At 53.1% G+C, this 14,147-nt stretch overlaps 1 protein-coding gene across 1 annotated transcript in view; it reads left to right on the top strand.

Annotated features, from left to right (window-relative positions):
- The first annotated feature begins 6,994 nt into the window (after positions 1–6,994).
- Positions 6,995–14,147, top strand: part of NOS1 (nitric oxide synthase 1) — a 40,127-nt gene continuing 32,974 nt past the window's right edge. The window contains exon 1 of the mRNA XM_009642850.1: positions 6,995–7,722. Within this exon, the coding sequence (XP_009641145.1) occupies positions 6,995–7,722 (728 nt within the window). The remainder of the gene's footprint in view (positions 7,723–14,147) is intronic.

The raw sequence follows: 14,147 nt of genomic DNA, 5'->3' as shown, positions 1-14,147 counted from the left end.
GGGACAGGGGAAATCCTGCGGCCCTTTCAGCAGCAGGCTTTTGTGGGGACCTGGAGGCTCCAAACTGAGGAACCCAGGCTTGTGCCGTGAGGAGCCTGATGTTTTCCCGAGGTTTTTAAATAGTGATATGAGTCACTCCTTATGAAAGTCACTGACAAGAAGGTTTATTGCTATTTAGTGTCCTAATTGGGCTCCTTCTCCCACTGGCTTGTTAGAGTAGGAAAATTTAACACCGTGCTAGCAGGATTTTGGGGAGTCAGCAGCAAAGGAGGGGATGGGAACGTGAGCCGCTGAAACGAGCCGGGAGTCTAATTCCTGGACCGACGCTGAGCCGAGAGCTCTGCTGCTGACTGTATTGACGCCGACTGGTGGCTCTGGAGCTGCTACAGCTCCAGCCAACCTGCTGCGATTTTTAAATTCCTTTTTTCTTTTTTTCCGAACGGAGCCACGATTCCCCTCTTGTGCTGTGATTGGGTTTCAAGAACATCCATCGAGTGGCATTTTCTCATTTATTTCCTATCTACCTATTTTGTCATTTAGGACAAAGCGGTGTTGTGTTAGCATGGGTCCCATTTGTCAAATTGGAGTCGCTGGTGTAATTCCAATCCTCTTGGCAAATTGACGGCAGTGAAATTTATGTTTTACAGATGGGCTGAACCCTAATAAGAACATCAGTTTTAGATGGGGTTAGCGGTGGAATTGACGGTTTTATCTAAACTCCATTTCAGCCGCACACCACAGGCACCAAGAAAAGATCGTACGAAGCAGTAAAAGAGAAATGGCAGGCGTGCTACTGAAATATGCTAAGCCTTGAACTCCAAATTAAAACAAAACCTTGTTTCTGTCATCTAAAAAAAAGGAGGGGGGGGGATTTTGTCAACACAGTTGTCTTGGCAACATTAAAATATGTTGGCTGCAGTCTGCTTGGAGAGGTGCAGGGCGGGGTGGATGGGGTGAAGGGGAGAGGGACGGGGGGCTTCATTAACTTGCAGTGAAGTTTCTCCACCATTCTGCCTCCTCCGGTGTGGCTGCTCCGTGATTAGCAGCGTGCAGGATGCTGGCCTGAATAGAATAGAATAGAACGGGGTATTTCAGTTGGGAGGGACCTACAGTGATCATAGAATCATAGAATCGCTTTGGTTGGAAAAGACCTTTACGATCATCGAGTCCAACCTTTAACCTAACCCTGCCATCCACCACTAAACCATGTCCCTAAGCACCTCATCTATCCTTCTTTTAAATAGCTCCAGGGATGGGGACTTGACCTCCTCCCTGGGCAGCCCATTCCAGCTGCCTGGAAGGCACACTGGTGGCTGCTTGTGCCGGCAGGCCCAGGCTTTCCTTAGCTGTTTAATTCCCCGGAGAGGCACAGTTGGGATGAACACAACAGCAGGCACCAGGAGTCGGATAAATGTGCAGGTCATGGGGCTTTGGGGCAGCTTTAGCCCAATGATATGGCAATGAGCAAACATGTGTTGTTTCGCTTTCTGGAAAACAGCCCCCTGACTAGAGGCAAATGAACCCTCTCAGGGAATGGACATAGATTTATTTATATCAGAAAGCAAGCATTTCTTTCATTAACAGTTCTTTTACCAGTGACAGGCATGTTTTCAGTGCAAACACCCATGCCCTGCTGATGTGGGGGAGCCAAGGGGGTCTCCAGGGCTGAGACCTTGGCACTTCACCCCTCTGGCAGCATCCTTCCCGAGCCCGCTGCTGCCCATGGCTGCATGGAGCAGTCCGGCAGCTCTGCAGCATCACGGGATGCTGGGCGCTAGCACGGGGCTGTTGTACAGATGGCAAAGCCCCTCTGAGTTAATTCACTCCTATGCGTAAATCGGGTTTATTGGGGGGTGAAGAAAACATGATGGCCCAGGTGAAAGAGCTGCTTCCCAGCCTCCTGCGCTTGGAGATGGGAAGGGCAAAGCGGAGCACGTCGTTTGGCTATGTAGGAAAAAGGGCTCGCTCCTTCCCTTTGGCAAGGTTGGTGGGGGTGGGTAATTGGAGATAGCTGGGGGAACATTGCCTATATGTTCTCAGGATTGAAAGGCCATGTACATAGATACGCCACGGCACCAGTCTGCGCTGAATGGGAGTTGAGCACAGAACTGTTGGCACGGGCGAGCTGGCTGTCAGTGAATCACTTTAATGCTCCATTTTCAGATGCACAAACACGCGGGTTTACAGTAACTGTACATATGTTGCATCCCATTGCTCCTCATCAGATTCACTGATGCTCCATGGGTCATAAAAATTAAACGGGCATAAATCCATCAGCCCTGGGGTTCTTCACTGAATGCTATAAATCCCACGAAAACTAATTAAATAGGACAATGGTGTCCATTTAAAGCTGGCATGTAGAGATGTAAGCCATTACTGCAGCAAAGACAAGGCTCCAAATCGATTTGCGAGGGCAAGGGCAACCCAAGTGCCCACGCCGAAGGGCTGGCGTTGGGTACATCCTAGCTGGCCGTAGCCTGCGGTTCCTGGCTGGGAGAGTTAAGAGATTGTGTTAAGCTCCTAAGATTGATTTCTCCTCCGCTTTGCTTTCTAAATCAAATCATCCAATTAACATATGTGCTGGAGTTTGTTGCTTGAAATGTTATCTGGCGACTCTAAAAGCTTTTCGTTATTGCTTTTCGTTGGGCTTATTTGTTAAGCGAATGCCTTCGTCGCTGCCGTAGGGGAGCCTGTTCTGCTGCTCTTCCCTACGCTGATTAAAGCCTCCAAACAAGTGATGTCGGCGTGGATCGGTGTTGAGATCAGAGCAAACGCTTTTCGTAACGCTTGTCTGGGGTGCCACAAATTTGCAGCTCCTCAGGGTTTGTTGCTCTTCTGTAATTTGAGTTGGCTTTATGCTTTGGAAAGGGGAGGGAAACCAAGGCAGGGAGCTGGACCGCGCTGTCCGTGGATGTTTATTCAAGCAGGGTGGCTTGGCGGGGAGCTGAGCCTGGCTTTGCCCATGGCATCGGGCATCTCCCAGGGTGAAATAAGTGTTTCCACCTGAGCAGCCCTCACCCCAAGCCTGCTTGCTGAGCTGGTCTCACTGGTTTTAAGGAGTTGGCTGTGACTCCTCCAGTAGCTTTGGATGTACAACCTGGCAAAGGTACTGCTGCTCTTGGGTTCATAAATCAGACTCTTAATGATGCTTGTAGGGAGAACTGAACTCGGCAGAGCTGAGCACAGCTCACCCACCCACTCTGCAAGCAGCCAGCCTCTCCCCATCACTTCATGTGGGGTTGAATGCTTCAGGTTTCATCTGAAATGTGTCCCCTCTGGGGACAGATGGGCAGATGTCCTGGGACACCCTGGGACCTGGGCATGGGGGAAGCCCTGACCTGTGCTGGGGGTCTGGGGAGATCCCCCCTGTGCTCCCAGGTGGCTCCTGCTGCCCCCGTGTGCCCTGAGCATCTCCCCATCCCTCCCATCTTCGGTCTGAGTTTGTGCAAGATTTTGTAGCTGCAAAATGGTTGGACTCAACAACCTTAAGGTTATTTTCCAACCTAAATGATTCTACGAAAATGCTTGTCCAACTCTTCTCCAAAGGAGCAGAAGGATCGAGGGCTTAGAGCCAGGTTGCCCTCAATCTCCTTGCCTGCCCCTTTGCTTCTGGCTTTTTTCTGACCTTCCTTACTCTGGGGAGTGGCTGAGGAATAGGAAAGGCTTGAGTTTGAGGGAGGGAAAAAAGCCTGAACAGGTAAATAATGTTCAGTCCCTGTCTTCCAGCCCTCCCCCGGTTGCTGTTGCAGATCCTGCAGCTGAGGCGGGGGGAGATACCAGCCACCGATCACCCACAGGCGAGAGCCTGTGAGGTCCGGGAGCGAGTTACCCTCCTGTCCGTAGGGGACACTCTGGTGCTCAGCCCCAGCTTGGAGAAATCCCTGGCTGGGTGTTCAGAGATCACCTAGAATCTTTTTTCTTCTCTTGTAGGGAATGCTGAGGTGTCGGTTGATTTCAGAGATGGGGAACGATGTGCACCCACATTGTTCTCTGGGATCCTGCAGGCTGGTGCTGCACATATGTAACAAATCATAATCTTTGCTATAAGCTTTTTGGAGGAAAGAACTGGAAATTGGCCTGGCAGGAGAAGAGTGAGGGACTGTAAACACTTTGGGGTTTCTCAGCTTTTCGGGATGGATGAGGGCCCTTTCCAATGAGGTCCCGCTCCCCTGCAAGTGCTGCAGTAAGTGGTCAAGCCGGGCTGAAAGGCATTGTCTCCTCCAGCTCTTGAGCATCCATTCGCCTGTGGGGGCTGCTGGGGATGCTTGCCAGCCCACTGGTGGCAGAGGCTTGTGCCAGGCCATCCCCAAAATGGCCCTGGCCCTGCTGAGATGGGCACGATGCAGACCCATACTTCACTGACTGCGAGGAGCTCATGGGCATTGCTTAGCTGGTGACGAATTCCGAGCAAATAACAGGGTTGTCCCCTGGACAGGGAGGCTGACAGTCTCGCACTCGCGTGGTCCTTAGGCTGCTTTCAAAGCCTCGTTTGTCCTTACAGCGTCAGCTAAGACGCTAGAAATGATCCTGTGTGAGTCGGTGCTTGCCTGGACGTCAGGGTGATGGTGGCCTCGTTGGCAGGGGGGACCAGTGGAGGGGCTGGGGGATGCAGGGTCTGTGCTGGTGGACTGCTGGGAGCAGGGTGTGGAAACGACAGACCCTGGGCAGGGAGAAGGAAGCTGGTCCTGTGGTTTGGCACCAGCACCGAAGAGCCCAAGGGCTCTTGCCTGCGAAAGGAGGGGGAAGACTTGGCTGGGGTCCCGCCTGTGCCTCTGTGTCCAGAGTGGACAGTGAAAGTGGGCTCTTGGCTGGGGAAGGGGTGGAGGGGCTGGGAAGACAGAGGGGCAGGACCTTCCCTGGCCAAGCAGATCTCTGCCTCCCTCCTTCCTCCCCAAACATGTGACCTTCCCTCCCCAGATGGCCCAAGGACCTGGAGGAGATGAGGAGATGTCCTGCTCTGCTGCCCAAGCCCCATGGGGTGGCACGGCCCCATCGCGGCTGGCAGAGGTCCTGCTCCAGTGACATCTGGTCAGGGCCACTTGGGAGAAGTCACCCAGCAATTAGGGCTTATGTCACCCAGGCTAATTAGCCCTTTCAGAGGTGACTCCCCACTGACCTACTCGGGTGGCATTTAACCCTTTGTATACTCTGCAGGGCTGAGTAATGGCTGGAGAAGGGCAAGAGGGGTTAAATCCATTGGCTCGGGTTATCAGGCTCAAATTGCTTTATTCTTTACTCACCTGCAAAGTGCCAGTCTGGGGTCAGCAGCCTTCATCACATGAGTATTAAAATGCTCGAGTGAGTTAATGCCGGGGCTGGCGTCACTGCCCTGCTCCTCAGATCCCTGTTTTTCCCATCTGGGTGATGGAGGGAGCTCCTGGCAGAGGGAGGCCTGGTGCGAGGTGTTTGAAGGCGCAAACGCTGCCTCCAGGAGAGCAGAGAGTGTTTCCCTTGGCATGCCTGTGCCTCCAGCCTGCAGATCTAGTGCCCTCTGGTCTGCCCCCAAATTTCAGATTGAAAAAAGAAAAGAAGGCATCTGCACTTCAGCTTGCTGCAAAATGTCAGGGCACAGTCACGGAGGGAAAGGTTCTCCAGAGCATCTATGAAAGGGGAGGGGAAGACAGAGAGGGTTTGGGAGCTGAAGTTATCGAATGCAAGCATAGGCACATAAGGACCAGGGTCCCATCAGGAGTCGATGAGACATGGCTCCCCGGGCCACGCGAGGGCTGTAGGAATTCATGCCCAGCTGCACGGGGCTCCCCTGAGAGTGGGGTAAACTCATCGCATGTTCTCCTCTAGATGGTTTTCCATCAGCTAAAGCAGTTTGCTTGGGAAGTGTTCAGAACCGGGTGGCAGGGCTGGGCACGGGGGAGTGCTAGCTTTGCCTCCTGTATCGCTGTGCCAGGCATGAAATATGGGGAGAGGAGGAGCTGAGCCAGGCTGAGGCTGTGATCCCTGCAGCCGGGATTAAAAGCATTCACCGTGGTGCCTGCTTTGCTGTAGCTCAGGGTACGGGGAGCTAAATGTCCTCTGCTGCTGCCTCGTCTTGCTTGTGGCTGCTGCTCTTTCTCCTGAAGCATCGAAACGGTCTTGGTGTTCATCGGGTTTCATCGTGGGCAGGGACATACATCCCCAGTTTGGTCACCCCCATCCATCTTGACCATCGGGCTTTTGGATACTCTGGAAAACACATGGAGACAAGATTCTCAGCTGGCAGAAATTGCCGCTGAACTCCATGCAGCTCTACCCATTTGCCAGACTTGCACAGTTTTTGCTTGTGACCCATGGTCAAAGCAGGGAGGGTCCAAGGGAGGCTGCCCAGCAGCCCCCTTCCAGGGCTCCCCCCGTGCTTTCCCGGCCCCCACCGAACAGATGGTGCCAATTTTCATGGGGGGAGCGGAGGAAACAAAGCCCAGAGCCATGGGAGGCTGCAGCCTGTCTCCCAAACGCAGCCTGGGGGATGACATCTGTGGGGACGGGGTGATGCATATGGGTGTCTGCAGCGTGCCGAGCCCCGTGCTGAGCCCGCGCTTACGCCTGCCCTGTCTCAATTTTCTTTCTCCTTTGTTGTTTTTTCCTCCTTTCTAGATAAAGAACCTTGCAGACCATTTGCAGGGATGTCGGTGAAGTGAGCGGGCTGCCTCCCCTCCTCTGCCCGGTGCAGGACCAGAGGCTGACTGGAAGCTGGCATGTCGTCCCCTCCAGCCCTGCTTGGCCGCGCAATGCCCAGCCCTGCCCCTAGCCTTGCCTTCCACTGGTGATACACCCTGCTTTCCCCAGGACATCACGCTGGGAGAGAGGGGTCAGTGAGTATGCTGCAGAAAGCCAGCCCACAGCTGAAGCCCCGAGGAGTTTTGCAGTGAGGCCAGTTGCCTAAAAGCCAAAGGGTTGCCCCTTCCCTGCCCCGGCGTGGCTAAACATCTCAGGCGGCGAATTTCTCTGCGCTCTGTGGGTGTCAAGGTCCTGGTCTGCAGGCTCGAAGAGGGAGGCTGCCATGGAAGAGAATGTGTTCAGCGTGCAGCAGATACAGCCCAACGTCATCTCGGTGAGGCTCTTCAAGCGCAAGGTGGGCGGCCTCGGCTTCCTGGTGAAGGAGCGCGTCAGCAAGCCGCCTGTCATCATCTCGGACCTGATCCGGGGAGGGGCTGCAGAGCAGAGTGGCCTCATCCAGGCTGGGGACATCATTTTAGCTGTCAATGGCAGGCCCCTGGTAGACATGAGCTATGAGACTGCGCTGGAGATACTGAGAAGCATCGCCTCCGAGACCTACGTGGTCCTCATCCTGCGGGGCCCCGAGGGCTTCACCACTCACCTGGAGACCACTTTTGCAGGTGACGGGACACCAAAAACCATCCGTGTCACCAGACCCCTCTGCCTGACTCCGAAGGCGGTTGACTTGTCCAACCCAAGCCTGCACGGCAAAGAGCAGCTGCTGCCAGCAGCCGACCGCACCATGGGCTCCCTGTGGACAAGAGAGATCGGGCAGGAGGTGGAGCCGATGGTCCACGTTAACGGCGTCGTTACCGATGGCAAAAGGCAGGATGCCAGGAAGGGGAAGGAGGGTGCTTGTGGTCACCCTTGCCTCAACGGTGGCATGGAAGACAATGAACTGCTCAAAGAAATTGAGCCCGTCCTGGATCTCCTGAAGAGCAGTAGTAAGGACAGCGATGGAGATGCACCCTCCAAGGTAGAGACAAGAGATATAGAAGTCCAGGTAGACTGGTAGGTCCCTAAATACATTTTTTACATTTGGTGAAATGTGCTGGTTTTGGCTACCCAAGGTGGCTGGTTTAGGTGTTGGTGGGCACCTCTCCATCAACGGCTGCCGTCTGATGCAGCAGGACGGAGATGGAGAGGAAGGGTTGCAAAAAAAAATGGGGGAAGCGGTTGATGAGGGGAAGATAAAAGAATGAAAAATTGGGAGTAGATGGTGGGAGAAAGGGAGAAAGACGTAAGCATGGGAAATCAGGGAGACAGCAGGAGCAATGTTTCGTGGAAAGCTGAGCTATGCGATGTGGTGGATCGTAGGCCAGGCTAGGATTTGTTTCTGTTCTGCCTTCTCGATCTCATTTGTTTTCAGTTTCAAACAAAATCCCATGCCTCAGTTTCCCCATCTGTCAAATCAGATTTATGGTCTCGTCTGTCCTTGCTATTCTGCTTTGGAGCTCTCCCCTTGAAATCTGCTATTGATTAACTGCCGGAGAGAGAGAAGGAAGGTCAGACCAGTACAGTATGATGTTTCCCAGGAGAAATGAGTTTTGAAACCTCCTGTGCTTTTGGCAGTCAGACTCTGGCTTTGGGGAGGGGAGCGGGGAGCCCCGGTCTGGCTCCAGCTGAAGCCAAGGAGACCTCTGTGCAAGGGCAGTGGGACCTGCCTTGGCTGCTCCCATCTTCTGGGAAGGGGAGAAAGGTTTCCCGTTGAGAGCTCAGAAATGCCCATCCCTTCTTGAAATGTGACAGCAGAGCTGCCTGCTCATCCACCCCGCTCTTTCTAGATCAAGCTAATTATTTCCGTATGCATCCGCATGTATAACGAGGGTGGGGACACACGTGACCTCTTGAGGACAGTGAAGTCCCATTGCGCGGGTGGAACCACTTCATTTCTGGTATCTACTTCTGCAAGGGGCCACGTGTGTGGTGGTGCCCTCCTGAGGTGTAGACCATCGCCCCGGAGCCCAGGCAGCTCCCTGTGGCCCTTCATGCTTTGTGTGTTGTTCGTAGCTATTCTTTTGTTTGGTTTTTTTTTTTTTTGCTACCAGCTCTCTCGCCTCCTGGCCATTTATCAGCAGTGATAGGTTGCCTTTCCCCAAGTCCCCAAACGCATTTTAGCAGTGTCAAGCGCCGCAGCAGGTTGCGGCTGCCCTTGGTTATTGACTGGCTGTAAAAGCCAGGAGGCTTTTTTGGGAGGGTTTGCTGAAGCCGGTGCTCTCGGTTCAGCGACGGAGGGATTTGTAACTTCAATTTCCCTTGCTGCACCTGCTTCCCTAGGGAGGGGGGAAAATGGTATTCATTTTTTTTACCGGAAACAACGGGAGATGAAAGGCAGAGCTGTTGGCTGCGGAGGAGCGGGATCCCTGCGGGTTCCCTGCCCAGCTTGGCGGCAGAGCCCAGGCTGAGCTTCTGATCACTCCCATCACAAACCAACACCCACGCCGTGTGTTTTCCATCTTCCTCTTTTAAATTTTTTTTAATTTTTGGCTGTTTTCACGCTGTCATTTCTGCTCTCTCCCAAATTGTGCATCTTTTCCGCGGAGGACACGGTTACCCAAAGCCCGTTAGGGTGGTCACACTGAATCAGAGGGGGAAAAAAAAATCAGCTCAGCTCGGTGCCGGCGGCGGGTGGGAGATATCTGGGGAATTGCGGTGGGACAGGGGACATCCTTCCCTGTTGTGCCCTCCTGCCGCGCGTGCTCCCGGGTCTCGGCACGCCGCTTTTTGTTTGAAACCGTTGGGTTTGGTCTCTGCTGGCAACAGGAGGGGATTTAACCCCCTGAGCCTGGCTCTCTCCCAGGAAGGCTGAGGGCTACCTGCCTGGACTGCACGTCCTTCAGTCCAGCACCAACCCATCCCTGGGGGAACCTGGTTTAAGCAACCAAAGAATTGAGACCATGAAGGGGTTGTGCTTGACTACAGCTCCAGCAAAACATGCAGGGGTGCTTAAAAATCCCTTCTGTCCCTCTGTTTTTGCTAAGACTGCTGTGGTGGAGCTGGAGGTGAAGCTCCTGGAGGGCACAATCCCAAGCGTTACTACAAGGTACAGCCTCCCCCTTCAAACCATGGCCCCCAGTGTCCCCATCCTGTCCCACCAGCTGCAGGTTCTCCAAGGAAATTCTCCTCCAGCTGGGGCAAAGGATGAAAAGTGTGATTTTTTTTCTTTCTTTGGGAAGCCTCTTCTACTCAGAGCAAGATTAAACTAAAACACTTTGAATTCACTTAAACTGAAGGACCTCAAACCAGCAAGAATATTAGCAAAGTGGGTACTTCACCAAAACTCCACTCACTTTATTTTTCAATATAGTTTAAAAAAAACCAACTATGTAATCTATGTACCTTGGGACTGAAAATCCACTTTTTGGTCAAAATTAGTCTTCAATCTCCTGCTTGATGAAAAGCTGCAGCCTCACTCTTGCAATAGGACTCTGTATGAGCGAGCAGGCTCGGGCTCGAGCAGAAGAGTGGGGAAGGAGATATACTGCAGGGAAAAGTGGTCGAGAGTGGCTCGGCAGGGTGAGGGGCAGCTCCCAGCTGCCTCTCCTGCGACGTGCTGGAGATTAATCATCTCCTCCGCTTGGTCTTAGACAGAGCTGGGGCATGGTGAAGGTCTTCTCCAGGGAGAGTTTTCTTGGTCCATAAGAGAAGTGCAGAAAGGTCAGGGAGCGATGGGGAGTGGATAACCATGGAGACCGTGTTGGTCGATGCCAAAGAAATGCCCAAAAAATAAGCAAGCTTTATCAGATTGATGCAGCTCTAACGCTGTAGGCTCTGACTTCTCCAGGCTTGGGGGAGGGGAGCAAGCAAAGCTGGTGTCAGTCAAAACAGGAATAGAACTCTGCCTTGGCACCAGGAGGTGCAAAACCTCGCTCAAGGTTGAGCTTGACACCTACAGCCTGGACCGTTTGGCCATTGATCCAGCTGGAGTTGTGGGTCTTGGGACCAATCCTGTGCTGTATCCGTCTTTGCCTGGTGCTGACCTTCACAGCCTGCAGCACTTTATCAAAGCTGCTCCAGCTCATGTTGCTGTGATAGCTTTCCTAGGGCAGAAAGGAACAGTGCAAGTTTGAGCTTATTCCCAAGGAGCCAAAAGCTTCTTGTTCAAGGTGGGCTTTGCCAAAAGCGATTCAGATTACACCTGAGGCTTTGGGCTTCCAGCCCGCTTCTCCGATGTTACTTGCAAGGAAAATTGGAAACTGTGAAGTATGCGTTGGGGAAAAAATACTGGTTCCTCTCCATGCCTTGCGCCCGTGGCCAGCACTGCCCGGGAGGTTGCTCCTGCAACGGCCTGGCTTTTGCTCCCTGCTGGCTTCCAGCCGTGAGGTGCTCTGGGCCCATGGCGCATGCCCGTGGGACAGGCTGCGACCACGGCTGTGTCTGCTACTTGGCTCCAGCCATCTGTGACGATAGGCGATCATAAAACAGAGCATGGAAGTGGGGTGCAAGGTATGATGAGAGCTGGCATTTCTGCCATGAGGCTCACCGTGGGCTACAAAACAAAAATAGAGTTTGATTCACCCTCTGCCAGCTAACCTAGGTCTGTTTTCTCCCTCTGAGCTCTAGCGAGATTGTCATGTCCCATCTTCCCTCCCTCCGAGTTGCCAGTATTTATTTTTCTTCTCAGGTCTATTCCATAACATGAACAGCATGATGGAAACATGGCAGGTTTGGTCCAAAAAGCAGCATCAGCAGCCCTGAGAGGGAGAAGTGTGCTGAGAGCAGGAATTCTGTTTATGAAAGGTTTCAAGGTTTCAGGCTCCATCCTGCATTGGAACAAACCCCATAATTTTGCAGTTCTTGAAGAGAAAATTCTCTTCCTCCCACCTCCTTCATCGCCGCCAAAATCTCTTTGTGTTCCTCAAAACATTTCATTTGCATTTCTGATGTCTTCATTATCCTGTACTTGGACACAAAACTTTAAAACCTCTGAAATGAAAAGGTTCCCTGAAACTATCATGTTACTGCCGTTCTGCAAAATGGTGAAGTAGGAAGCTTTGGTAGTGAATAACCCTCCCCTTCTCCCTCGGCAGATTCTTCTTCCTTGCCACTCTGACTACACCAGCCTAATCCAGAGAGGCATTTTGTGCCTGCAGATAACGTATTCCACCTGAATATACCCCTGTGGAGCCCCCTCGGACCTGCCTCCCAAGCACACTTCACCTGCTCAGCCCCCTGTACTGGTGCTGCTTCTTGCATCCCAGGGGATGGCCGTTCTTCTCAGACGCGGTCCCAGCAGACAAACCCATGGCCCACGTGAGCCTGCAGGTTCCCAGCAGACCTGAAACTGGGTTTGGCCTCCAAATAAGATGCTGAGGCTGGAATCTGCCGGCTGCTCTTCAGGCACGGCTGGGAAGGGACGAGCGTGGTGGGTGCAGGTTGCATCTGATGCTGGCTGAACCTCGAATGATGCCGGTGGGACTTTGGGATTGCTTGGATCTCTTCCCAGGTCCTTATCTGTCAATGCCTTCTCAACGGCATTTACCAACCTTGTATTTCATAGGCTTCTCTCGGAAGCTGCTTGGTGTGGCTTGCTCAGCTCGTTAGTCCCTAATCCCAGCACTGGGCACAGCCCAGCAGCACTCTGAGCTTCTGAGGGCACGCTACCTTCTTTGAGCCATGTCACATGCTTGCCGGTGAGGCTTTTGTCCTTTTCCTTCCGTGCTCTTCAAGCTCCTCTTTCTCATTTAAGAAGTGGTTTCGTGCTTTGATCATTCTGCAGTCACCAGTCCAGGCATGCTCCTCTCCAGGGAGCGCATCCCACCTTTTGGAGTTATTCCTTCTCCTTCCAACTTTCCTGCTTCCTTCCTGGGCTCTGCTCCATGCTCTGCAGCCTGCAAATTCCAGATCCTGCCCGATGCCTTCTCCTGCCTCTCCCTCAAACGCGTGCTGTGGTGCCAGACCTTGATGTAACCCTTGCGGTGAAGAGTCTGCAGCCAGCCCATTTTCCAGCGTTGCAGACTGTGAGATGCTCCAGGGACATGATAGCAAAGAAATATGAATTTCTGAGGACGCAATGCCCTCTGCAGCGTGGTTTTCCATGGGGCAAAAGAAAGGTGAGGCAAGAGCCATCGACCCCAGGCTCTAGCATGGGAAGGAGGAGCGATGTGCAGAGGAGCCTTGCAGCCACCTCCAAGGCCAACACCAGGAGAGGGGAAGAAAGTAAAAAGAAGGTTTTGCTCCCCCGCAGCTCAGAGCAAGCGAGGTGTCCTCGTGTGAGCTTCCCAGCCAGTCCCAAGCTCAAGCGCAGGGGTTTCGGTCACGGGGACAAGGGCCTGGCAGGAGTCCGCCCCCCGCAGTCGGAGCACAGGGTGCTGCTATCGGCATCACGGCACGAGAGCCACCATCGGAAGCGCGGGCATCAGCCTCCTTATCCGTTCATCCAAATTGGCCCCTGGGGATTGCAGCAGCCAGTGGTGCCTCTCATCTCTGGCTGGGAAATCAGAGAGATTCTTCTGCCAAGCAAATTCAAAGGAGCGAAGTGACAAACTTTCTTCTTGCTCTTTTTTTTTTTTCTTTCTTTCTTTTCGGAAAAGCTTTGGAGATATTTCTCAAAGGGCTGTCTCAGCAACTTCCCTCCTGCTTCATCACTCTGAGCACTGCAACATCATCAAATTAGTCAAAAGCAAACAGTGGTGCCTCTCATTTCTCCAAGCAGCCAGATGCTCTTTCCGAGGTGAGGCAGCATCCAAGGCTCTGCCTGTGCCCCAGTGGGGGAGGGCAGGATTCCTCTTTCTTTTTTTAAGCAACGAATTTTGCTTTCAGAGCAAAAGGTGACCTCAAACTGGGTCCCTTCCCGAAAACCTGCTCTGGATCCAAGAGAGCTTGCTAGTAGTATAAGCGGTGATTTTAAAAATCCTGTTCAATGCCCCCAAAGCAAGGTGGGGTCTGACGGTGAGTCAGGGACGTTTCTCCGAAGGCTGCCGGGAGCTGAGGGCGAGCCCCCCTCTCCCCTGCACAGCTGCAGATGGGGCTGCTCCCACGGCAGCTCCCTGGAGGTGCCCAACCTGGCTGTCCTGAACCCCCCCAAGGGGAACTGCACCCTCCCCATCACCCACCGGCAACCTGCAAGAACCCTCGGGGCTCTCCTGTTGATAAAGTGCTTTTGGAAACATTATCTGGGGGCTGAGCTGGGGCACAGTGTTTTGGCCATCCTGCCCGTCTCCTTGAATGAGTGGCATCCTCCTAGGAACATGGCCGGTCACCCCGCGTCTCTGCTGGTGGCTGGGGAAGCTGAGTCAAGAGAGGAAAATAACTGACCCAAAAGACCCTGCTCCTGCCTGAGCTCGCAAACAAGGCTCTTACAAGAAATGGGCAGGAAATATTTGTAAAATGAAGCAATTGATTTTTTTTTTTTATTTTATTTTTTTTTTCCCCCCCATCTGGGGTGAGGCTGTGGCTGCCCTGAATGGGGTTTTTTCTCCCTCCCTCTCTCCAAA

This window comes from Egretta garzetta, unplaced genomic scaffold (assembly GCF_000687185.1).
Source record: "Egretta garzetta isolate BGI_Z169 unplaced genomic scaffold, ASM68718v1 scaffold7, whole genome shotgun sequence".
In the NCBI taxonomy this organism is placed as follows: Eukaryota; Metazoa; Chordata; class Aves; order Pelecaniformes; family Ardeidae; genus Egretta; species Egretta garzetta.
Note: the sequence above shows the minus strand (reverse complement) of the source record. Positions and strands in the feature narration are given on the sequence as shown.